The sequence below is a fragment of the Charadrius vociferus genome, unplaced genomic scaffold (genome assembly GCF_000708025.1).
Source record: "Charadrius vociferus isolate BGI_N301 unplaced genomic scaffold, ASM70802v2 scaffold333, whole genome shotgun sequence".
Classification (NCBI taxonomy): Eukaryota; Metazoa; Chordata; class Aves; order Charadriiformes; family Charadriidae; genus Charadrius; species Charadrius vociferus.
Window position 1 is genome coordinate 702,159 of NW_009647682.1, and position 23,265 is coordinate 725,423.

The 23,265-nt window shown below is 48.3% G+C and overlaps 1 protein-coding gene across 1 annotated transcript in view; it reads left to right on the forward strand.

Moving 5' to 3' along the window:
- The window catches only part of PPP1R12B (protein phosphatase 1, regulatory subunit 12B), a 65,975-nt gene that overhangs the window by 12,020 nt on the left and 30,690 nt on the right, over positions 1-23,265 (forward strand). Inside the window, exons 2-6 of the mRNA XM_009881320.1 lie at positions 1,582-1,672; positions 2,118-2,288; positions 3,016-3,199; positions 3,761-3,873; positions 6,059-6,103. Of these exons, the coding sequence (XP_009879622.1) occupies positions 3,187-3,199; positions 3,761-3,873; positions 6,059-6,103 (171 nt within the window). The 5' untranslated portion in view covers positions 1,582-1,672; positions 2,118-2,288; positions 3,016-3,186. The remainder of the gene's footprint in view (positions 1-1,581; positions 1,673-2,117; positions 2,289-3,015; positions 3,200-3,760; positions 3,874-6,058; positions 6,104-23,265) is intronic.

The window sequence follows — 23,265 nt, forward strand, 5'->3', positions numbered from 1 at the left end:
GCGTGGTTCGGTGAGCCCGGCCAGCTCGGATGTAGACATCTGCGCTGCGGCCGGCTCCCACGGCGTGATACAGCTCCTCCACAGGTCTGCAGTGCAGGTGTCTCCTGCACGGACCATCCATCCTTTGCGCTTACCATGTGCTCTTTGGACATTGGAGGGGCTCGGGGCATGATTTATCGGGTCAAATGCACCAGTTTTAGGTGAGAAGACTCTCAGGTGTGCGAGGTGACTGGCTCCCATGGATGCACCTCCGAATGGTCCGGGGAACCCCCGTGAAGTGATGTGTCTCGCTGAGCGCCGGAGGCCGGTCTGCATCTGGCTGCACAGCTGCATCGGTGCTGAGCACAGGATCGTGGCGGTGGATAAAAGCCATCACAGTAGATGATTTCAGAATGATCCAGATTTTGGGATTCTTTGAGGTTTTATCGTAGTACAGCAAAGTTAGTAATCTTCCTAATAAATGTGTTACTGTACTGGATCAGCTGCAAAATCTGTTCAACTCGTTACCTTCTCCGTGAGAGCAGTCTGTAGTGGAGAACCAGCAAAAGTGTCCAAGGGCAAAGTAAGCGTATTCCTTGATAGATCTTCATCCCTCACTTGGCTAATTATTCTTTGGACAAATCTTTGATGCGCTGTTAACCCGTGGCAGTGATATAGCCCGACAAAAGGACGTCACATTTCAGGCACCCTCACCACTGTGAGACAGTGTTAATAATCATTCCCTATTAACCAGGCTGAAGAGTCCAATCTAATTAATCTTTTCTAAGATAGAAGCCACTCCACCAATATGGAAATCAGACTCACTGCGGTGCGATCCCCAACTCGGCAGGAGCACTGCCAAATTCCTCCCCAGCGCGTCCGCAGCGAACGTCAGTGCAGAGAGTTCAGTTTATATATTTTAATGTGAATAATTCTGTAGAAATCTCCCCGGTTTAATGAAATCTAGTGGTGACCAGCGCTGTATTTTAACTGTGTGTTTTTCAGTATTAATGCATTCGGTTTACTCCGGTGTGTGAAGGTCATTTCTTTAATTTCATAGCATTTTTCAAGGTGTTTTGTCTTCATAAGGTTCCTGCAGTTCAGCTGGTTTCTAGCGTGATGGAATTCATATTGATGAAGACAGCAGATTGCAGGAATATGATCGTGAATGTAATGACAGGAAGGAGGGTCTGAGGAATGTGCCAGTGTGGGATTTCTGGTCTTGAGATCTTTATCTGAATGAGAGGTGGTTTGATTTATTTTTGTTGTTGGTTGTTTGGGTTGTTTTTTTTTCACAATGATGCAATGAGACCTGGATTGGGGCAAATAATATACTAAATAGCTGTACCTTTTTTTAACAGAATATGTCCGACACTAAACAGTTTATGTAGAGACTCTACGGAGAGCGTAATGTGAGCATTTGTGTGTCATATGCTCGTCGAAAAGTTGTCCCAAAGCAGAAGATGACCATAGTTTCGGTAGATGGAGCTAAAATGGTTTTTGTCCATACGAAGGAGAATAATATTGTAGCTCTGGAGCTCGCGGAGACAGGAAGGCAGAGCATCTGGTTTTATTTCAACCTCTTCTGCCCTTTTTTTTCAGGTCGTATCTGACTCCGGTGCGGGATGAGGAAGCAGAATCCCTGAGGAAGGCACGATCCAGGCAGGCCCGGCAGACTCGCAGGTCTACACAGGTGAAGAGTGGAAATACTCATGTTCATGTGTCGGATGGAGAGAACTGATGTATAACGAGGCGGGATTTTCTTCTGCTCTTCCATTACTACTTAGGACGAGGGACTCGTCTGCCCTCAGCGTGTTGGAGAGGTTCTGGCAGAAGCCAACAGTTGTTACAGAATACTCCCCCTAGCACGCACGAGTTAGATTTCAAAGTTCTCATTTCTGCGGTATGGTTGTCTTTTAGTTTGTAGCTTGGTCACGTATATTCGAGTTGCTTTGAGTCAGCGCTTAGGTAGGTACACTGAGAAATGTGTTAAAGGCAACAGGATTCTTTCTTTTCTGTTAGCATAACGATGAAGCATTAGCCTGGCCGGCTATAAACCTGCTGGGCGTTTAAACTGACCTGGAAGACTTGAAATCTAATTGCATAAATGTAAAAAACCTCTCTCACTCTCTCTGCAGGGTGTGACGCTGACAGACCTTCAGGAGGCAGAGCGAACCTTCAGCCGGTCGCGGGCAGAGCGGCAAGCTCAGGAACAGCAAAGCGAGAAATCCGGGAGCGCTGAGCCGGCCGAGGAGAGCAGCGAGAGGCAGGAGACCCGGTCACGGTGGAGCAGAAATACAGATGAGGAGGTGATCCTCCTGGCCTCGCTTCTCACTGCTTCAGAGTTAATGAAACCATTTAGGAGAGCTGAGATCGGGAGAAATCCCTTGGGGGATCTGTGTATTTTGAGGGGGCCAGGCTGGCTGGAAGGAGGGCAGGCTGGGGAGTAGTGCCGCACCTCCGCCATCTGCACGAGCGATGGGGATGTGTAGGTGTTAGAGGTTAGCTGTTCCTTTGCTCTCCCCTGGGAACTTCGCTTTGCTGTCCCTTGCCAGAAAATAAAACTGTGTAAATCACAGAAAGTGGAAGGAGAAGGCTCATGATAGAAACGTGGCCTGGATCCATCCTTGCTGTGCAGCCTGGGCCGAGGCTTTGTGTTCGCGTTTTTCCACAGATGGTCCGTGTGTAATGGAAAGTTAGAGGGACCAGTTTGCCCCCCTGCCATCGCTTCTGGTTTTTTACTCTAAATCAGTCATTGCTATCAGATAGCTTATTTGTCCTGCCACTGGCTGTAGGGACAGAGACTGATCCCAGACTTCCCAGCAGTGGGAAGGTGTTGTCGCATTGTAGCTGTACAATGCTTCTAACATTCATCCCAGTCTGATGGAATGACCCTGACCTGGCGGGTGTCACTGACCGCTTCCAGCAGCAGTGCAGGAAACATTACACTCTAAAAGCTTACCCAGTTCCCTGAAATGCCAAATCTGCTATTCCTCTTCATTCTACTAACTTTTTGTCATGGTTCTTTGTTTATAGACTGTCTATCGGCGATTAAGGTGCCCAGTACAGCCAGACAAACCTACGACACCTGTATCTCCTTCGACATCAGCACCTCTCCTTTATACAAGTTCATACCTGACCCGAACAAATAAGTACCTGGGTCTTGACTCTGTGAATCCAGCAGACTTCAGAGGTGCAGCCACAGAGATGGAAAAAAATGGTACGTACCCAGGAGAATGAGGAACAGCCAAAGCTCAGGGGTTTTCATGAGTTTTAGACCTTTCGATATGTACAGACAGAATAAGTTTACTTGTAATTCTGAGGGGAGCGGTATGGGGAGCTGCTGTCTCACCAGACAAATGTTGTTTGTTTAAATGGAAATCCTAATGTGGGCTACAGCCTATTGCTTGTAACAGAGAGGGATAAAAGGATCTCATCCATTTTGGGTGAGTAAATGAGAGAGTAATCCATGGAGCACTGAGATCTTAGAGCTGGGGGTAGTGATTCCACTAGTACAGTTTGTCCTCATAATAGGAGTAATGCGGGATGATTTGGGGAGAGCTGACAGCTAGGGTAACCACTGTGGGCTCTGATAAAGGAAGAAGTGTGAGTAACCAGATGTAGTAGGGCGCTGAGATTCCATTTCATTTGGTTTAATAACTCCTTTGTAATACAACACAAGCCAAGATGACCTTGATCAGCTTGAAAAGAGCCCCAGTACTGTAGCAAAAGCACAGATGTAAATCACTGAAACCAAAGCAGTCTTCCTTTGCTTGGCCAGAGTGTGAAGATCAGGATTTAGACGACAGATCTCCAAACAAACAGTCAATCCGAGAGAGGCGGCGGCCAAAAGAGAGGCGAAGAGGCACCGGCATCATTTTCTCGACAAAAGATGTAAGTTTGAGTTCCTTAGAGAGGAGAAACTTGTTCTGTCATATTTGGGGTGAATTTCCTTCCAATTCCAAGCTCCACATTTTTTCCACGTCAGTTGGTTTCCCGTTAGTCCTTCCCTCTCCAACTCTATTGCAGACTGGCACTTCCAAAGGAATCGCATTCCTGTTTGGCCTGTGTAAAACCCAAGCAGCGGGCTCTGGGAAGCCATAAATAGTGCGATCCTTGCAGAATTGTGAAAGAGCCCGCATGGGAGAAGAGAGGTTAGAAGTCTAGTTTCTTTGGAAGAAGGTCACGAGCCACTGGAAGTATTTTCAAATTCCTCTGAGCCCAAATTTGGCTCTGATTTAGGCCCCCTAAAGGAAGACAATGAGGAATAAAACCTGTGTCTGGATCCCCTGTCCACCACCAGGGAACACACAGCATAAATGCAGAAGAGCTGTCTGTGTCGTGGCCGTTTCTCTTAGTCATGGTTTCAAAAGGATTTCTTCAGTCTGAGGGAAGAAATCCAGCCCTCCAAACCTTGGCTAGAGACTCAGGGGGAAAACAGATCACCTTTTTCAGGAGAGAGTAAGTATTATGAAGTCGTGGTTAAGAAGTCTGCAACAATCCCAGCCCAGCTATGGGCATTCGGCCTTCTTCATCCACCTCAGGGGTAGAGGCTTCCAGCACGAGACAGTGGAAAAAGCCCCCAGTGGTCTTCCCTGTGGCAGCAGTAGGTATGTTGAGTATTTGGAGTTACAGATGAGTTGAATGGCCCTGCTGGAAGCCTCAGAATTTCTATTGAAAGACTTCCCGCAAACACCCCCTTTTTATTATATTCAAATGATTCTTACATTTTTTCACTTGCATGCCAAGTGTGATTTTTTTTTTCTTATTGTTTTTTTTTAGTTAAATGCTTTACAGCTTCCCCAGTTGTCTACTGGATCATTGTAGCAATATTAGTAGCTTCAGAGCAGAAAGCAAAGCACTGCACAGAATCACAGAATAGTTTGGGTTGGGAAGGACCTTGAAGGTCATCGAGTCCCACCCCCTGCCCTGGGCAGGGACACCTCCCACCAGCCCAGGTTGCTCTTCTTCCTAATATGTCATCTCAGTCTCCCCTCTTCCAGTTTGAAGCCATTCCCCCTCATCCTATCACTCCATGTCCTTGTAAAAAGTCCCTCCCCCGCTCTGTTGTAGCCCCTTTAGGGACTGGAAGGCCACAATAAGGTCTCCCCGGAGCCCTCTCTTCTCCAGGCTGAACACTCCCAGCAGAGGGGCTCCAGCCCTTGCAGCACCTTTGTGGCCTCCTCTGGCCCCACTCCAACAACTCCATGTCTTTTCTATGTTGGGGGCTCCAGAGCTGGATGCAGTACTCCAGGTGGGTCTCACCAGAGTGGAGTAGAGGGGCAGAATCCCCTCCCTCGCCCTGCTGGCCACACTTCTTCTGATGCAGCGCAGGATACGGTTGGCCTTCTGGGCTGCGATTGCGCGTTGTTGGCTCATGTTGAGCTTTTCATCCACCAACACCCTCAGGTCCTTCTCCTCAGGGCTGCTCTCCAGCCATTCCCCGCCAGCCTGGATTTGTGCTTGGGATTGCCCCGACCAGGGGCAGAAAAAACTTCTCAGAGTTTTGGTTTTTTTCCCCGTTGTCTCTTTATGAAACTGCAGCTACACCTGCTGAAACAGCTTGAGTTCCGTAGGGAGGCAGAGGTGGTGCCATGGTAGTTTAGCATTGCTCCATGAAACCCTGGTGCTGTTACAAAGCGGCAGTGGGATACGGAGAGGCTGCGTATGTGCGGGCTATCTGGGATGACTCGTCTTTCCTTCTGGAGTCTAATTGAAGTGGATGATACTCTGAAAATGCGTGTTTTGTCAACATTTCAGATACGCAGTCTTCCCAAGTATCATGTTTGTTCCCTAAGTACATTAAGGAGTGTTACTCCTCATACTTGACTTCAGGAGCATTCCAATTGCAGTGTCCATCTCAAGAGAGTAATTCTGTTGCCAGTACCAAGATCTTCTGAATGGCCATCAGGTTACCAAACCTTGTCTGACAGTCAGCCAAGAACATCCAGACAGGCATTTCTTTTGAAAGACTTGGTGTTGGCTTTGATGTCAAATCAAAAGCAATACATTATCTTCCTGTGATAAAACTTCGTTGTCTCCAAGGCTGCCTAATTATACTGTTTGCTTTTCGTTCTAGGATGATGATGAAGTTGATGGAAATGAGGAGGTGAAGGAAACTCGGGTAAGTGAAAACATCAGTCTAAATAGTTGGTGTTTCACTCTTGAGTGTTGGTGGCAAGAAGTCTTCTATGGCTTTACTTTTGTTGATATGAGAAGTTCAGGCTCTGTTCAGGAGCTGAGTATGACCTGGGAGGTCGTTCTGAGTAGCAAATCGCTCACCGATTTCTCATCTGAAAGACAGAGAATATCTACAGAGTGGCCTAAGTTCAAAAGTTGGCTCTTCAAGAGCTGCATAGGCAATTCTCAAACCTGGAGGGAGTGGAGCAGAAGCGGGGGTGAGTGTCTTACTGAGAGCGCTGTCAGGAGCTGCGCTGGCTGGGGAGCGTGGCTGTCGGGTGTCCCGAGGAAGGAGCACGACCTTGTATCTCAGAGTCGCCCTGACGTGGTTATTTTGGACAGTGTGTTTTGTATGTCTAAAATTTGCGCTCTTGTCTCCTCATGGATTTGTTTTCTTGCGGGAAATCGTCTTGGCAAGCAATGCATGAAAGATTGTTCATTGTTGCCCTGTTCTTGCAATAGCCTCATTATCCTTCGAGGCCCTTTCTTTCCTTTTATAATAATTATTGAGTCCTTCCAAATTGCCTTGGTTTCTTTAGCCTTTGTTTGTCTTTATCTAAAACACATTTGAGCCTGACAACATGACTTACTCTGACGATGTTAAAGCTCAATACGTTTCCAAACCATTAAAGCATGATGTGCAAGACCTGGGAGAAACAGCAAATCTAAGGTTGGATAGGGGTCAGCCTGCTTGTGTGACCTTTAGTCTTTGCCAGCAAACGTTGAGCTTACGATAGGCTTTCCTCATACTTTGCAATTCGGTAGAGTGATTGAAGCATCATTTGATTGAAAAGTTAACTGGTTTTTTTTCCTGAAAAATTTCAGTAACGCTCTTCAGAGTGTATTTTTGTTTTGATTTCTGCAATATTCGGTCAAAATGGGGCAAAGTCACGGTGGGCCTTGTGGGGACCACAGACTCATGTGGGGCTGGGATGGCTTTTAGCACGTGCTTATCTTTCAGTGCCAGCTTTTGCTTTCCCAGGGCTTGCTTTGCACCGTGAAAAGCTGAGTATTCCTTCCTGCAGAAGCATCACCTGCTTTGGGTAGCCCAGCTCTTCCCACAGAGTTTCTGTTCGTAGCAGTACACAGCTTCGTTCAATCTTCCACCTAACCCTGCATGAAAGATTCAGCCATTTATTGTCCTCAAAGTTGTTTTGACATGTCTGTCCTCTCACAGTAAGACTGAAGGAGGGATATTTTGTAACGTGTAAAAAGTAATCATAATAGAATCATAAAATCATAGAATGGTTAGAGTTGGAAGACCATCTAGTTCCACCCCCTGCCCTGGGCAGGGACACCTCCCACCAGCCCAGGTTGCTCCAAGCCCCATCCAACCTGGCCTTGAACACCTCCAGGGATGGGGCAGCCACAGCTTCTCGGGGCAACCTGCCCCAGGGGCTCACCACCCGCAGAGGGAAAAACTTCTTCCTAATATCTAGTCTAAATCTCCCCTCTTCCAGTTTGAAGCCATTCCCCCTTGTCCTATCACTCCATGCCCTTATAAAACGTCCCTCCCCAGCTTTCTTGTAGGTGCCCTTCAGATACTGGAAAGCTGCTATAAGGTCTTCCCGGAGCCTTCTGTCCTCCAGGCTGAACACCCCCAACTCTCCCAGCCTCTCCTCCCAGCAGAGGGGCTCCAGCATTATGTGCGTATATAGGTATGTGTGAGAGATAAAGAGAGATACATAGGTATGATAAGGATTTTTGAAATCACTGCAGTGTTTGGAATAGTGATATTGTACTCTTAAGAAAAGCTATTCCAAACGTTTTAGAGTGAGTATCTGTACGGCTCCATGTGCTGAATGAGCCTTTTTGTCTGCTGGAAGCCAAACCCTCCACCCGTATTACCCAGGGCTGGAAGAACTGACGGTCTGTCCTGGCTTCCAGGGACACTGTCACTGTAGTTTCCAGTCTCGTGAGTGTAGTTCAGAGTCACTCCTAAACTAGAAAGGGAATTTGGGCTGAGATGAGAGGGGCGCAGAGCGGCTCCTGCCCTCGGCAGGCTTTCCTCTCGCGTCAGCCATCGATCACCCCAGTTCACGACCGACAGTGCCGCATTCACCAAGGCCGCACACCCTGTAGTTACCGTCTGCCCGCTTGTAACTCTTTGACTGCGACCATCCGGCCAATTTCTTCTCCACTGACTGGTCCATCCATCAAATCCATGTCTCTCTAGTTTAGAGACCAGAATGCCGCGTGGACAGTGTCAAATGCTTGCACAAGTCCAGGTAGATGTTGTCAGTTGCTCTCCCCTGATCCACCAACGCTGTAACCCCCTTGTAGAAGGCCACCAAATTTGTCAGGCATGACTTGCCCTTGGTGAAACCATGTTGGCTGTCAGCAGTCACCTCATTTTCCATGTGCCTTAGCAGAGTTTTCAGGAGGATCTGCTCCGTGATCTTGCCGGGCGCAGAGGTGAGACTGACCAGCCTGTAGTTCCTCAATTCTCCTTTTCTTTTTTGAAAATGGAGGTTATGGTTCCCCTTTTCCAGTCAGCGGGAACTTCACCGGACTGCCACAACTTTAATAATAATAATAATAATAATAAATAGGGACACCTTGTTTCCAGCAGTCGTGTTGTGGACTTGCTGGGAATGTCTTGTTCTGGGAAGCTGTCCCAGATTAGCTAAATTAAGACAAAAGAGTATCTGAGGCTTCAGGTTTGGAGGCTTCTTAGAGTCTAGTCCTAAAATTACTAGAAACTGTTGAGCACAGCCCTCACCGCTCTTGTAAATGGGTAAACTGCACTGCGTAAGAACCCACCACATGTTCCTGCCCAAAAATTCCGGGTCGCCCAGTCTCTTACAATTAATGATTCTGTTTTTCTGCAAAATAAATAGCAAGTGATGCTTTTGTTTTATCCTTCCCACGATTTTCTTGCAGGTTCCCATCTAACAGCAGAGCAACTTCCCTTCCGTTCCCTTGGTCCCATTGTGCACGTGCTCTGTGGCAGCAGTCCCTTCTTTTCTTACGCACCTCACGTACGTCAGACCATGGCTGAGACTCTCCTTTCACTCTGGGGCTGGTTTTCCCATTCTCCCAGTCCTCTTGTTTTTATCCAGTTTCCATTTCATTTTCTTTATGGCACGCCTCCAGCGTCACGTCACTTGGTCAGTCATAGAATCATAGATTGGTTTAGGTTGGAAAGGACCTTGAAGATCATCGAGTTCCAACCCCCCTGCCATGGGCAGGGACACCTCCCACCAGCCCAGGTTGCCCAAGACCACGTCCAGCCTGGCCTTGAACACCTCCAGGGATGGGGCCTCAACAACCTCTCTGGGCAACCTGTGCCAGTGCCTCACCACCCTTAAAGGGAAAAACTTCTTCCTAATGTTTAATCTAAACCTGCCCTCTTCCAGTTTATAGCCATTCCCCCTCGTCCTGTCACTCCATGCCCTAATCACTACATGCCCTGACATGCCGTACATGTCTTCCCTGGTTTATTGGCCATCCAAATCAGAGAGCTTTCTGTCCTGCTAACTGGCCGTCGGTTTGGCAAGAATCATGGAGCAGCCCCTTGCTTGCAGGTCTAGTGCCAAGCAGGAAGTACAATTAATAATCATTAATTCATCAATAATAATAATAATTCTAGAACATCAGATGTCACCATCAGAGTGGTGAACTTGAACACACTGAAGTGTCCCGTTTTGGTTGCAGACCCCCAAAGATTCTCCTGATTTTATGTGAGTAGTTATTTTTTCCCTCCAGTGTTCCTCTCTTGGCTGATATTAGGAGAATTTTCATTTTCAAGCCCTGCTCCAATTCCTTCCTCCAAACTCTGCAGCACTGAAGTTTAAGCAAAGGAAAGGTAAATGCCATTTTTGAAGGGGAAAAAAAAAAAAAGAGCAAATACATGTTGTTCTAATTCTCAGAAGTGGATGAATTCTTTTGGCTGAAGCTCATGAGCACCAGCGTGGGAAACCAGCCCAGACACTTTGGCTGAGTTTTAGGCAACAGCGCGCGGTCTCGTAATAGGATGTTTCAGGCAACCTTCGTGTGTGCTGCTACCAACCCCGCCTTTCTCCTTGTGTTGCGGACTGCTCGGATGCACTGTGAAAAGTTGGAAGAGCAGACAAAGTTTTATTGTGGAATAAATGTTCAAGGGCACAAGGACTTCAGCCGGAAAAAAGCCTCTGGGGAGGCAGCTTTAGGAGAGGGTTTTTGCCTGGTTCCACTGGGAAGGATTTGTTTGGTTTGGGGTGGCCCGAGCTCAGACCAGAGATGGGGAAAAAACTTTGGCTGCAGTCTCGTCTCCGTTTCTCAGAAAGTAAAAATGGTGAGAGTGCGAAGGACCCTGTTAGTCCGGGCTGAGCAGTGGGGGTTGGCTGGCATTGGGAACCCTCTCCTGCTCCCTGCAAGCCCGGGACTGAGGGACGTCAGCGGGAATTCAGTCGTGGTGGGGCCAGCGAGTGTGGATACAGCGCAGTCGGTGAAGATGTGGATCGGTGGGTCTGTTTGGGATGCGGCATTTGAAGGATGATGATGAAGACTGAAGGGAATGGTCCGATGTTACACTTTGGAGAGGTTTTCCTTATCCCTGGCTCTTCTGGCCTCGACTTACACCTGACTTCTGCCATTGCTATTACACAGCAGGAGAAATTGGGAATAAATTTGGAAGAAACGTGTATTTTAAATGAAATACCGTACATAACAGAGGTAGAAAAATGTTTGTAATCATTTAAAGAATTTTATCTGCTTGCATTTCTCTTTAGTGGCGTTACAAATGTGCCTCACCCGTGTGTTAGATAGTTCATCGAGGGAAAGCTTTAAATACAGAGAAATGCTCTGAGTGTCAGGCTGGTAAAGTAACAATTTCTGGGCAGTAAAAGCGTCAAAAGAAAAAAGTCTGTTCTCATGAACCTCCTCTAGGACAGTCTGTATAGCTCAGTATAAAACCCAGACACATTAATGGAATTAACTCCTATGCAGGAATAACACTGAAACGTGTGATTATGGATTACACTCACAGCAAGTGTATTGAATAGGCTCCATTCTTGTCTCCCTGTACTTCAATTTACGAAACATGAGTATTTTAAATTCTGCAAAACACCATTCAAGCCCACTCTATTTTGTAAATGTTACGTGTTCTGCCTAATTATTCTATTAACATGAAATCACCAAGTGCAACTGGATACTAATAAAAACGAAATCTCTGTCTTAGAAGGACTGAATTTCTAAGCTTGATTCCACGGATTCTAAGGGAAGACCAATGAACTGGAAAACTCCTCCCGCAAACTAAATGTCTTAATGTTATAGCTGTTTCAGCGTTGCAACTCAGGAATCCTGATTTTGGTATGTTCTCTTGTTCACCTGTTTTTGCTTTTAGTGGCATTTTATCTTCCACAGAGACTTCCAGTTTAGCTTCTGTAATCATGCTGTTTGTCTTTTTCTAAAAGATGGATTTGATAAACGACTAAAAGATCCCAAACGGCTTTAGTTAGTGTTTCCTGACTTGCCTGCCGTGGCCAGGCGGTACGCCTTGGGAGCCATGGGAGTCCCAGCGACTCCCCCCATCCCACTGGTGCATTGCCCTCCTTCCCGCTGCGGTGCGCTGGAGCGCGGTGCTGCGCAGGCTGCCAACGTGCCCGGGGACTGTCTTTTTAAGCGAAGGAAGGCTCCGAGTCCTCCACTTTCTGGACTCAGATTGCCTAATATGGTAAGGTATGTCTGCACGGGCTGCGCTGTTTTGCTGAGATAGAAGGGCGAGTTGACTAGTAAAAGGGAACAAAATAGGTGAACTTCTTGCTGGCTGATAAGAAAGTAAAATCTTTTAATCTAGATAGCGCTGTATGGCACCCTTCAGCCTATGCCTTATTGCTTCTAGCCCAGGGTCCCGTTCTGGGGACGAGGATGCAAGTGTTTTTCCCTGGTTTTACCCTTGAATATTTACTTCTAGCAGAGATGCGGCGTGACGTGGGAGGGAAGCCATCTGGCCCCCGGCCAGGGTAACGGAGGTGGTACTGTGCGTCACTTGCGTGACTATAGTTAAATGATGGAGCATTTAATTATATGTAAAGTAAGGCTGTGAGAGGTTGGCTTGTTTAGCCCTGTTTATAAACAAAATGCTATAATGGCCTGTGGGTGCTGCGAGGAAAGGAGATCTTTAATCCGTGTATAGCAAGCAATATAAAGTTGAGTCTAAAACAGCAGAAAATTGCTGCAAGAGCATGAGCTAACGTTTTGCCATCGAGCTTTAAATATGGTGAAGAATGGTTTTATTGTGTTTGTAGTGCCTTGAGTTCTTTGGGAGGTGGAGGAGGAAGACTCTACAGAAACATAAATGCATTCTGCAAATATCTCTACAAAAAATTTTCACATATGCACCGATGATTTGCCTCACGACTTCTCCAGCCGAACGTGCTTCTGTTGCTTCTTCTTAACCTTAATGTTTTGAGAAGGGCATCAGACTTGCTGTCTACCATCCCTGTTGATACAGCATTTAAATCGTCAGCGTGGCTGCCCAGTTCCTGTTTACAGCTCTGGGAAAACATATTGTTTATGCTTAAAGCCCAGCAGTCCCAGTCGGCTACGTGCACTACAGGGTTACAGCTAAATGCGTTCCGGTTAATTCCTCTAATTCATCAAGCTACTGAATTAGGAAGGTGTAATGTGAAGCAGTGTCCATGGTGGAGATGGAGATGAGTAACACAAAACCAGCTAAAATCTGATCTGCGAGTCCCAGGAAGATGAAGCAAAATAGCGAGTCCTCCAGGAATGGTTTACAAGGTCACAGATGCGTAACTATTTAAGGTAACTTTATGCTTTAACTTCTTGTTTAGTCAATTACTCGCGGAATTTCGGCGTAGTCCGAGGTGACTAATCTTTCTCAGTTGTCAGCAAGTGATCTCTCCTGCGGCGCTGGCGCTGGGGTTGGCGATGCATCGGATGCCCAGCAGCTGCCTTGGCGTTTGCTGGCGTTGCGGGGAGACCGGGGCAGTCACTTCACATGATCCCATTTCACCCCAATGTCCTGTCCCTTCGCCGACGTGGCAGCTATCAAACGGGTCTCCCAGGATCCTTTTGCTTTCTTCCCAGAAGGGACTAGGAGCAGTGGGACAGACAGGGTGGCAGCGGGACGAGCGCTGCGTGTAGGCATCTCCCACCTCCAGTGCAGTGCGGATACAGCACAGCCGCTACAGGAGACAGGACCGGTCACGTTCAGTGCGGCCGTTAGCCTACACCCGTTGGCCTGAGGAACAGCATTGCTCCCTGGACCACGTCCCAAAGACAGAATAAATCTAACTGTTGTTTTATGTCTACTTGTTTTTATAATTTTTGACTTTTAAAAGGTTAGCAGCATCTGTTTGCGCATATATGTAATGGAGCATCGTGTCAATTTTTGTTTGAAACTGTCAAACTATCTCATCGTGACATGCTCAAAATTATGGAAAGGAAAAATATCTCTAACTGCTAAACTACTTAGAGCAGGTTCTTTGCCCCTCTGGGAGCCGATGCTCGTACTTCGTTGTCAGTCATCCAGCAGGCTGCGGGGAGGATGCCTCTCCTGATGGGCTGGAAGACATCCTCCAAAAAAAAATCTGATCCGCTGGAGTAAAATTCCTGCATCCAGCAGTAGACGTCTGGGCAGCCCTTAACGGCCATGTCGTGTTGACATGTTGTCTGCCTTCGGGAGCAGGTGAATATTGCGTGGGCGAGAGGAGATGGCTTCCGCAGGAGCGACCCCAATGCGCTCCTTTCTGGCCCCTCGCACCCGTTGGCCGGTGAATGGCGCTTTGTAGTGCAGCCCCTGCGAAGGCGATGGTCCGCGTTGCCTGGACGTACTGTGCAGAGTGGGGCAGTCCCATGTTTATGTAGTGAGTGATTTATCTCCCAGATATGCCCAGAAGGAGCGAAAAGCAGAAGCTGTATTGCCAGATGGCTAACAGGGAATTGAAGAGTAATCTAAATTTGTTTGGAAAACTGAAGTCAAATTCCCTGGCAATAAAATACCCGTTGGAAACTACCGCTGTAGGAAAAGCGGTGTGTTCCAGTGATTCAAGTGTGGCGATGGTGTTTGTCCCTCTTGTCTCTAAAAGGTCACTTTTTGTTCTGAGTTTACATCCTCCCACATGCTTCTCCTCAGAAAAAGCCTCGTATTTGGAAAGTCATCGTTAGTTTTTTGCTTTTGGACATGGAGTTTCCCTGCTAGAAGTAACATTATTTGGCAGAAGCTACTTCATTATTTGGTAGGTGAAGATGCAGAATCCTTAAGCTGCAAAACCCCTTCCTGGCAGGAATTTCCCACCAGCTTGGGTTTAATTCACGCCTCGGCACATTTTGGTTACTCATTATAGCAGGTAGCTAGCACGTAGCTAATGCTGGGCGCTGTTGTGGTGGTTGTTTGGGGTTTTTTAAATATATATATATATATAGGCTTTTTTTCATTGCTTCTAGATTTCATCCTTGGGAGTGAACGTAACCTTCTGCACCACAATCTGCTGCTGTTGAAGGAGGGCCAGAAATAGGCTTTCAACATAGTTAGATAGCAATGTGTTGAAGCTATGCATCTGTTCGGCCAGTGGCACTAGAATATTGGCTTGTGTTGCTTCCCCAGCCGAGCTAACAGAAAGGTTTTTATAGCCGTGGAGCGGCTGGGGCGGGTGGGAGGGACGCAGAATGTGATGAATTTAGATAAAGAGCAAAATGGATCATGACTCTGTTGTGAGTGCCCCGAGATTTCTATTTCTCTATGTCATATTTTGGAAAGTCCCTTAGCTTGAAATAGCTCTGTGTACATCTGGTTCTTATATGCGCGTTTGCTTTCCCAGTTTCCCTGACATGGCCTGTTAATATCTTTCAAATTTCTGCTGCATTCCTCCTCCCTAACCTCACGGGGTTGTGTTCTTCATCCTTTGGAGGAAAGGTGGGTCGAGGGAGAGGGAACCTGCCAGTGAACGCTTGCAGAGCACAACTGCTGAACAGCCTCGGCTGGAAAATATTATGGTCTAACCCTACTTGATCCCTAATGGTAGTAACTGGATGAAATCACTTGATTTTTGGTGTGAGCACTGCTCTAAACTCAACTGAGTAGACTGGAAAGCGTCTCTCCAGATTTATAGAATCGTAGAATCATAGAATGGTTTGGGTTGGAAGGGACCTTGAAGACCATCTAGTTCCACCCCCCTGCCCTGGGCAGGGACACCTCCCACCAGCCCAGGTTGCTCCAAGCCCCGTCCAACCTGGCCTTGAACACCTCCAGGGATGGGGCAGCCACAGCTTCTCGGGGCAACCTGCCCCAGGGGATCACCACCCTCACAGGAAAGAATTTCCTCGTCATATCTAACCTAAATCTCCCTTCTTCCAGTCTGAAGCCATTCCCCCTTGTCCTATCACTCCATGCCCTTGTGAAAAGTCCCTCCCCAGCTCTCCTGGAGCCCCTTTAGGCACTGGGAGGGGCTCTGAGCTCTCCCCTTTTTCGCCTTCTCTTCTCCAGGCTGAACCCCCCCAACTCTCCCAGCCTGTCCTCCCAGCAGAGGGGCTCCAGCCCTCCCAGCATCTCCGTGCCCTCCTCTGGCCCCGCTCCACCAGGTCCATGTCCTTCCTATGTTGGGGGCTCCAGAGCTGGCTGCAATGCTGGTTTGGGGATTTTTTTTTTTGAACGAAACCTGGTGTTGAGTTCAGGAAAGAAGCCTGACTGTGAAAAAGCAGAGCTGGGTTTTGGGTGGGCATGAGGCAAATTGTAGACATGAGCCTTCCCGCTGGTGCACAGACATCATGAGGACTACGACAGGAAAATGCGTGGTGCTGGGGTCGCCCCAGGCCTCTGGGTTTGGAGCTGTGGTTGCGTTTACAGCCTTGAATGGAATCAAATCTGTGGTCTCAGAGACATTTATTTTTGGCAAAGCAGTCACGGCCACATCTGTCTCCCGCTAACGGGAGTCTGTTGCTGCAGCATTGTTTTATTGCTGCTGATTATTGCTACCGTTGCCGTCCGTTTCTGTAACCTCTCGCTATCGTCCCGTCTGGAGATGATGCACTCAGGATAATGAGATCCTTCTCCCTCATCTGCAGTCTTCTCTTTAAATTCCGTTCTGAGCCTCTGCAGTTCGGGAGGTCCCCAGCGGTGTCCGTGAACACCTCTGCTCGTCCTGCTAGAAACGCTGGGTTTGAGTGTCTGAGACATCTCATCTGTTTCTTCCAAGAACTCAACTCTTCTCCACAGAACTGCTGGAAGACTTTTCCCCTGCATGCATAGTTTGACACTTACAGGTGCTGACATGACGTTTCTGTGCTGAGAATGGTGCTTTTTAAACTCTCTTCACTACTGCTTTTTATTTTTTTATATTTATAAGAAAGCAAAAAGAAAAGAACCCTGAAGTTTTACATTTAAGATGTGCTGTTCCCAGCCCAGATTAAAATTATCTGCTTGTACCGCTTAATGCTAATCCAGGTGCACCTCATGGGTGTAGCTTCCAGCCTTTTCCTGATAAATTTAGTGATGGGAATAAAAAGCGGTGGAAGCGTGATGCTCTCGGTGCAGTTACAAACTGGCAGCTGCTGTGTGTGTGTTTGGGAGGAGAGGAAGATCCTTTCCTTCTGCTTCCTATCTGCGAGACTAACGCCGGCTCTGCTCATGGGAATCCTCCTCAGTGCACTGCAGAGGAAAGCCTGTTCACTTCTACCATTTGGATTCCATTTATGGCAAACTGCTGCAGTGCCTTCACATCACGTTTACAGCACAGCTTATTGCCTGACCAATAATTTCTTTGCTACAGCCCTTCAGCCTTCTGTTGCCGAACATAACCGTCACTGCCTTTTTCAGTTCTAAATAAACCCTGCGAAGCTATAATTGAACCTGTTAAAGGTTGCGTATAATTTCACAAAGTGATTTATTTACAGTGTTTTAAAGTGGTTTTTATGCAGCGTGTATTTTCAATCAACTTTTCATTATCCAGAATAATAGCAGGTTGGGTGTTACGGTGAATACTGCTGCTGCAGCTTTGACCCTGCGGTGTCCCACACAACGGCAGCCGCTCTTCAGCCCTCCGGATTCGGACAGTGTATCTGCAAGCCGGGTTGCAGTTCGTAGATAATAGAGAGTTAGCTGTACGGAAAAAGAAGTTTTATTATTACAACTTTTAAAGACCAGCTTTTCATCACATCCCCTGGGTTAAGTAACAGCGCTGCGCATTCCAAACCCGCTCATTGTGTACTGAAGTGCTGTCTCCCTACAGAACCAGCAGAGTTTCTTTGCTCAAAAAGTGATAGGTACAGTGGATAAAGGTGTGAGAGCAGGAGGGTTAACGAGATTCAGCCTTTTCTTTGCGGGTGAAGTCCTTTCCAAATTGTTTGGTGATACTCTAGAGACTTTTTGCTGCGAGATCCCATGTAGAGGAAGAAGCAACTGGTGTGCAGGTACTGGAGGTGCGGTAACCCCCGGTACTGCAGCCTTCCGGCTGACTGTGGAGCCCCGCGGGTTCGAACAAAACGGCTTTTCTGGCTTGTCAGACCCAATCTCAGATTGATCAAGGGCTTTTCCCTTGCGAATCACAACGCTCGTCTCTCCCTTGGACGTACCAGGATACAAGCGCAAGGCAAGCGAGAAACTCTTGCAGGTACAAAGCTGTGGTACCATTTAGTGTGTGCGAAGACTGCGCATCATTTGCGCAATGATTAAATTGTGCTTAAATAATCACAAATATAGGACATCCTGAGCCACAGGATTTATTAAACTTCGCCCCTAGTATAAATGTTATTACAAAAGAGAGGTACAGTACTCTTACACTATGGATTTCAGTTTTGTATGCCGGTCCAGTAACGTAAAAGCCTTGGGAAATCTAATCTTGACTCTGTTCTCGCGTCAATAGTTCAATAGTTAATGGGGTTTTCATGTTTAAATTAAGTTTCTCTGGATTTTTTACAGAACTACTTTAGACCCAGAACAATTATTTTATGGGCATGTAGTGGCTTCGTAGCCTGGCTCTTGGAAACAACTGCCAGGAGAGTATTTCGCTCTGTTTCTCCAGAGAAGTGTCATATGAATAAATGTGGCTTTAGAATTGATTTAAGTCTTGCATAAAAAATGAATTACATATTTCAGTGTTTCCCTGGACTGGAACATGACTCAACACACAAACAGCACGCTCTCCTCCTGCAGGTGGGAAATTCAGAAGTGAGGGCTGAGAAGGGTTCTTAATGGACTAGGAGACAGCCGAGCTCTGTGGACGGGGGTCCCGGCGGCGTCTGGACTCACATTAAGCAATTTGGGGGGTTTCTCTGCTCCTCAAAGGAAAGTGAGTGAAATGGTCTCAGGAAAAAGGAAAACATAGAATCGTAGAATGGTTTAGGTTGGAAGGAACCTTAAAGATCATCTAGTTCCACTCCCCTGCCCTGGGCCGGGACACCTCCCACTCGCCCAGGTTGCTCCAAGCCTCTCCCTCTTGCTGCTTATCCAGTTGGGATGTAATTTATGTCTTGTGTCCCTGCACCACCTCCCTGTTGTTCTTGCATGGCTTGGCCCGGGGTGGGAGAGGGTCGCAGTAAGGGCTGTGGCCCCATTGAGACCCCGTCCTCAAGGGCTGAGTGTGGTCATCCCACCATACCTCAATCACGCTGGGGCCAGCTGGCAAGGGAGGCTCATCCACGTCACTGAACCCTCTGACCCTCCACTTTGGTGTGGCTGTGGCCAAAGCGCCTGTTGGGAACGGTCCCCACAAGCGCCCAGGTTGTGCGTTGGTTGGCCAAGGGCGAGAGACAATGCCGGAGACCTTCCAACGTCTTGGTGGGCAGGAATGGTCCCTTGCTGTGTTTGATTCCACATATGTAGCCAAGGAGGCTCTGCAGGAAGGTAAGTGGTGTGGAGAGCGTCCCAGTGCTGTGTGGCCCCAGTTCATGTCTTCAGCTCAGCCTCTCCATCAGCTGAGCCTTGTGAGGCTGGAGAGGCCAACATCCTCTTCAGTGCGTGGCTGTGCGGGGGGACAGGAGGGTTTGGCTGCGGATGAAAGAAGTCAGCTGAATGGGAATTAACGCAGTGAGGTACGAGGGAGTGTGGTAAACCGGAGGTGAGGAATGACAGTTATGACTTTGAGGAGATAGTTTGGGGATAATTTATTCCAAAAATACCAACTACTCTCCCTCATCCTTCAAGTTTTATTAGAATTCTGGTCTCCCAAGAGGGCTTCTCCTTTCCTTCTCTGCGCTCCCAGAGAACATGCCGTGGGCTCACATCACCCGTGAGCGTCACTCTGCACCTCTGGCTTTGACTCCCAGCTCTGTTTCCCATTTTTGTCTACTGCAGGTTGGAAAGATACAGTGCTGCTTAAATATATTTTATCAGCGTCACGTTCTGTAGGTGAAGATATTTCAACACAGATAAAAGGAGCGTTTGTATATTTTCCCCTCAAATATTTAGCTCAGGGCTTTGTCCTCTTTCTGGTACATGATGTTGTTGGATATGGGTCCGCCCCTCTCACTAATTAAAAAAATTGGATACAAACACAGGTGTCATTACCAAAGGAAGGAAGAAAGAAGATGGTCATCTGAAAAGGAAAGGAAAGGTGTCTGGAAAGAGCGATCACAGTCAAGACCATGGCTCTAAGTACAGGAAATACACTATTTCAAATAAATGTGAAGAAATGCGCTATACTATAGTACAGTTGTGCTGCTGTGCTCAAAGATGAGAAGAAACTCTTAAGGTGATTTTGCCCAGAAATACGCTGCAGCGTGAAGTTATCAGTCTGGGCATGGCAGGGGTTTGTGCCCAGCGGCTGTGGAGATGCTCCTGGAGGATGATTTTTCTTTGCCTGTCTTTCTGGTAACTGTATAAACACTCCTCGGCAAACTGGGCAGCGCCACAGCTCCTGCCCAGCAGAAAAGGTCCTGGGGGTGTTGGTCAGCAGCTGGCTGAACGTGAGCGAACAGTGTGGCCAGCAGGACGGGGGCAGTGATGGTCCCCCTGTGCTCATCACTGGTGAGGCCTCACCTCAAGTGCTGTGTTCAGTTTCGGACCCCTCACGACAAGAGAGACACGGAGGTGTTGGAGAGGGTCCAGAGAAGGGCAACGGAGCTGTGAGGGGTCTGGAGAATAAGTCTGGTGAGGAGCGGCTGAGGGACCTGGGGGTGTTCAGCCTGGAGAAGAGGAGGCTGAGGGGAGACCTTCTCGCTCTCCACCGCTCCCTGACAGGAGGGGGTAGCGAGGGGGGGTCGGTCTCTTCTCACAAGTCACAACCCATAGGGTGAGAGGAAACAGCCTCAAGTTGCTCCATGGGAGGTTTAGGTGAGACATTAGGAAAAACTTCTACACTGAAAGGGTTATCGAAGACAGGCACAGGCTGCCCAGGGAAGGGGTGGAATCGCCATCCTTGGATGTATTTAAAAGCCATCTAGATATGGTGCTCAGAGACATGGGTTAGAAGTGGGCCCGGTAGAGTTAGATAACGGTTGGACTCGATGATCTTAAAGGTCGTAACAGCAGTAACGATTCTGTGATTCCACAGCCCCGACCGGGCTGCTGGTTCTGACTGAGGAATACCCTTCACGGGCAGAAACAGTCAGGTCTGAACCACGACCCCATGCACTACAAACATGAGGATGTGAGGACAAAAGCGCTGCAAAGAGTCGGATTTCATACTTACGCAGGGGAATGCTTGGAAGTAGACCATACAAAATGGTAGGAAGAAACCCATAAATTAGGCACCTTTGTTGAAATAATGATGAATCCCGGTGCGTTTTGCCATATTGCATCTCATTCTGCTGTCTTTCTCCTGGCTAATAAGAACACTAATTCTCATGCCACCCCTTCTCTTTAAAAGGAGTTATTGTCCACCAAGATGTGTTTTGTCAATCTGTGAGGCATCTGCACTGGATGACTAATTAACTTTTAATTAGTAGGGAATAGAAAGCTCAGGTTTTGTTTTGGTTTGGGGCTCGGGCTGCAAGTTCTGTGCTGAAATGTTGATCTTGGAGCTTTCTCACCCCTCCTCAGCAGAAACGTGACTGTGCAGGGATGCGGGAACGGTTCATTTAGGACTGGATGGGAGGGGAAGCCAAACCCTGCGGTTTAGAGCTGTTTAACCCCACCTTGGTGACTAAGCCGGGCTTTGTCCGCCTTGTAATTGCGATTGAGACACCGCTGGTGGCCACACGGGTTAGCCCGGTTTCACTTACTGTTTTGAAACCCCAGAAACCGAGACCCGTGCGAAAGGATAACCCGTGTGCGCGAGGTCTATAAATATGCATTTGAAATGTCTGAATTACCTGGTCGCTGTGCGGCGGAGTCGGGCTCCAGCCCACGTGGAGAGGTGGAGGGTGATGAGTGCAACAGATGGAGGCTTGGAAGATCAAGGTCCTGCCACGGCCTCCTCGCCCTGCGGGGTGCCTGCCGCTGCCGCCGTGTGTGTCTGCGCTTCATTTCCATACCTTTAAAAGGGAATGCAGAAATATTGCCAGGCAGAATTAGACCTCTCTCTGAACTTTGTAACCCACCCCCCTGCCAAACTCCTGCAGTCAGGGAATAATGAGTCCCCTCCTTCCTCGTGGTAAGTAGAAACCTGATCTCAAAGTGACTTTCTTAGAGAAGGACAATCTAGCAGCACCGATTCCCTCTCTCCGTGGTCACACTGCGATGCCGCATCGCCCCTGGAGAGCGAAGATGCCGGACGGCAGGAGAAATCAGTGCAGCTGCCGTGCCGAGCACCCTTCCCCAGCTACCTGTGTCAGCTAAATTACACGGTTGCCAATCAGGGTGCAAAAAAGGGGCAACATTTCAGATCAACAGAGAGATATGAGACCCCACCTGGAGTATTGCATCCAGCTCTGGAGTCCCCAATGTAAGAACAACATGGACCTGCTGGACCATGTCCAGAGGAGAGCCACGAGGATGATCCGAGGGCTGGAGCACCTCTCCTATGAGGCGAGGCTGAGAGAGCTGGGGGGGTTCAGCCTGGAGAAGAGAAGGCTCCAGGGAGATCTTATTGCCCCTTCCAGTACCTAAAGGGGGCCTACAGGAGAGCTGGGGAAGGACTTTTTACTGGGGCATGTAGTGATAGGATGAGGGGGAATGGCTTTAAACTGGAAGAGGGCAGGTTTAGATTAAACATTAGGAAGAAGTTTTTCCCTTTAAGGGTGGTACGGCACTGGCACAGGTTGACCGGAGAGGTTGTTGAGGCCCCATCCCTTGAAGTGAACTCGCTGATCCTCGAGGTCATTTCCAACCTAAACCATTCTATGATTCTATGATATTCTTTCAGGAAGTGCTCCGTGATGAGGCAGCCTGTGGAGCTGGAGCGGAAGGTGCGCTGCCGCTGGGCCAACTCCAGGCTCCCGCGGTCAGCGGTGGGTGCGGGTGGGTGCGAATGACTCTGGCAGAGGACACATCCTTTGGGGTGGTGCTGGTCCGTCAACGCTGCCTTACTGGAACTGGTCCGGTGCAGGTACCTGGGCTGATGCTTTTCCAGCAAAGAAAAATGTCGATTTGCAACCTCATGGTTGCAAGAGTGTGTTTGGTGGATGAGAGCTGTGAAACCAGTGCACCCACTGCGTGTTTGAGGGCAGTTTTCCAATGAACGTTCCCATGTGCTCATGGAGATGGGACACAAGGGACATCCACTCGCCTTTGCTGACGCCGAGACGCTGCAGAGAGCGACTTTCCCGTGAGCTGGCTCGTGCAGTGGCCGCACAGCCCGGCCGAGAGCTGGCTGGAAGTTTGCTGGGAGAGGTACGGGCTCTCCCCACCCTTTTTCCTCTCCTCCCAGCTCCGCTCCCCTCCTCCTCAATTCCCAGCGCTCCTTCGAATGAATGCGCATTACACCAGCTCCGTGTCGCCTTCTCGCAGCTCCAAACAGGCTTATGAGCAAACAACAAAAATCCTGTTGTGCTGCGTGAGTGTGGCCTCCCGTTCATGGTCTGAACTGCTCCGTGTCCTTTAAAACATCTCCCTTTGTCGCAGCCGCAAAGCGCCTGCTGGAATTTAAGCTTTGCAAAGTGCCATCGATTTGCTTCCGACCTCCCGCTCGCAGCCCGCCAGGCCTTGGGACCTTGGAAGTTATTTTCTTTTCTTCCCCCCTCTTTTTTTTTTTTTCTCTTCTTTTTTCTTTTTTCCGTGGTGCCCAGTGATAGGACGAGGGGTAATGGGCATAAACTTGAACATAGGAAGTTCCATCTTAACAT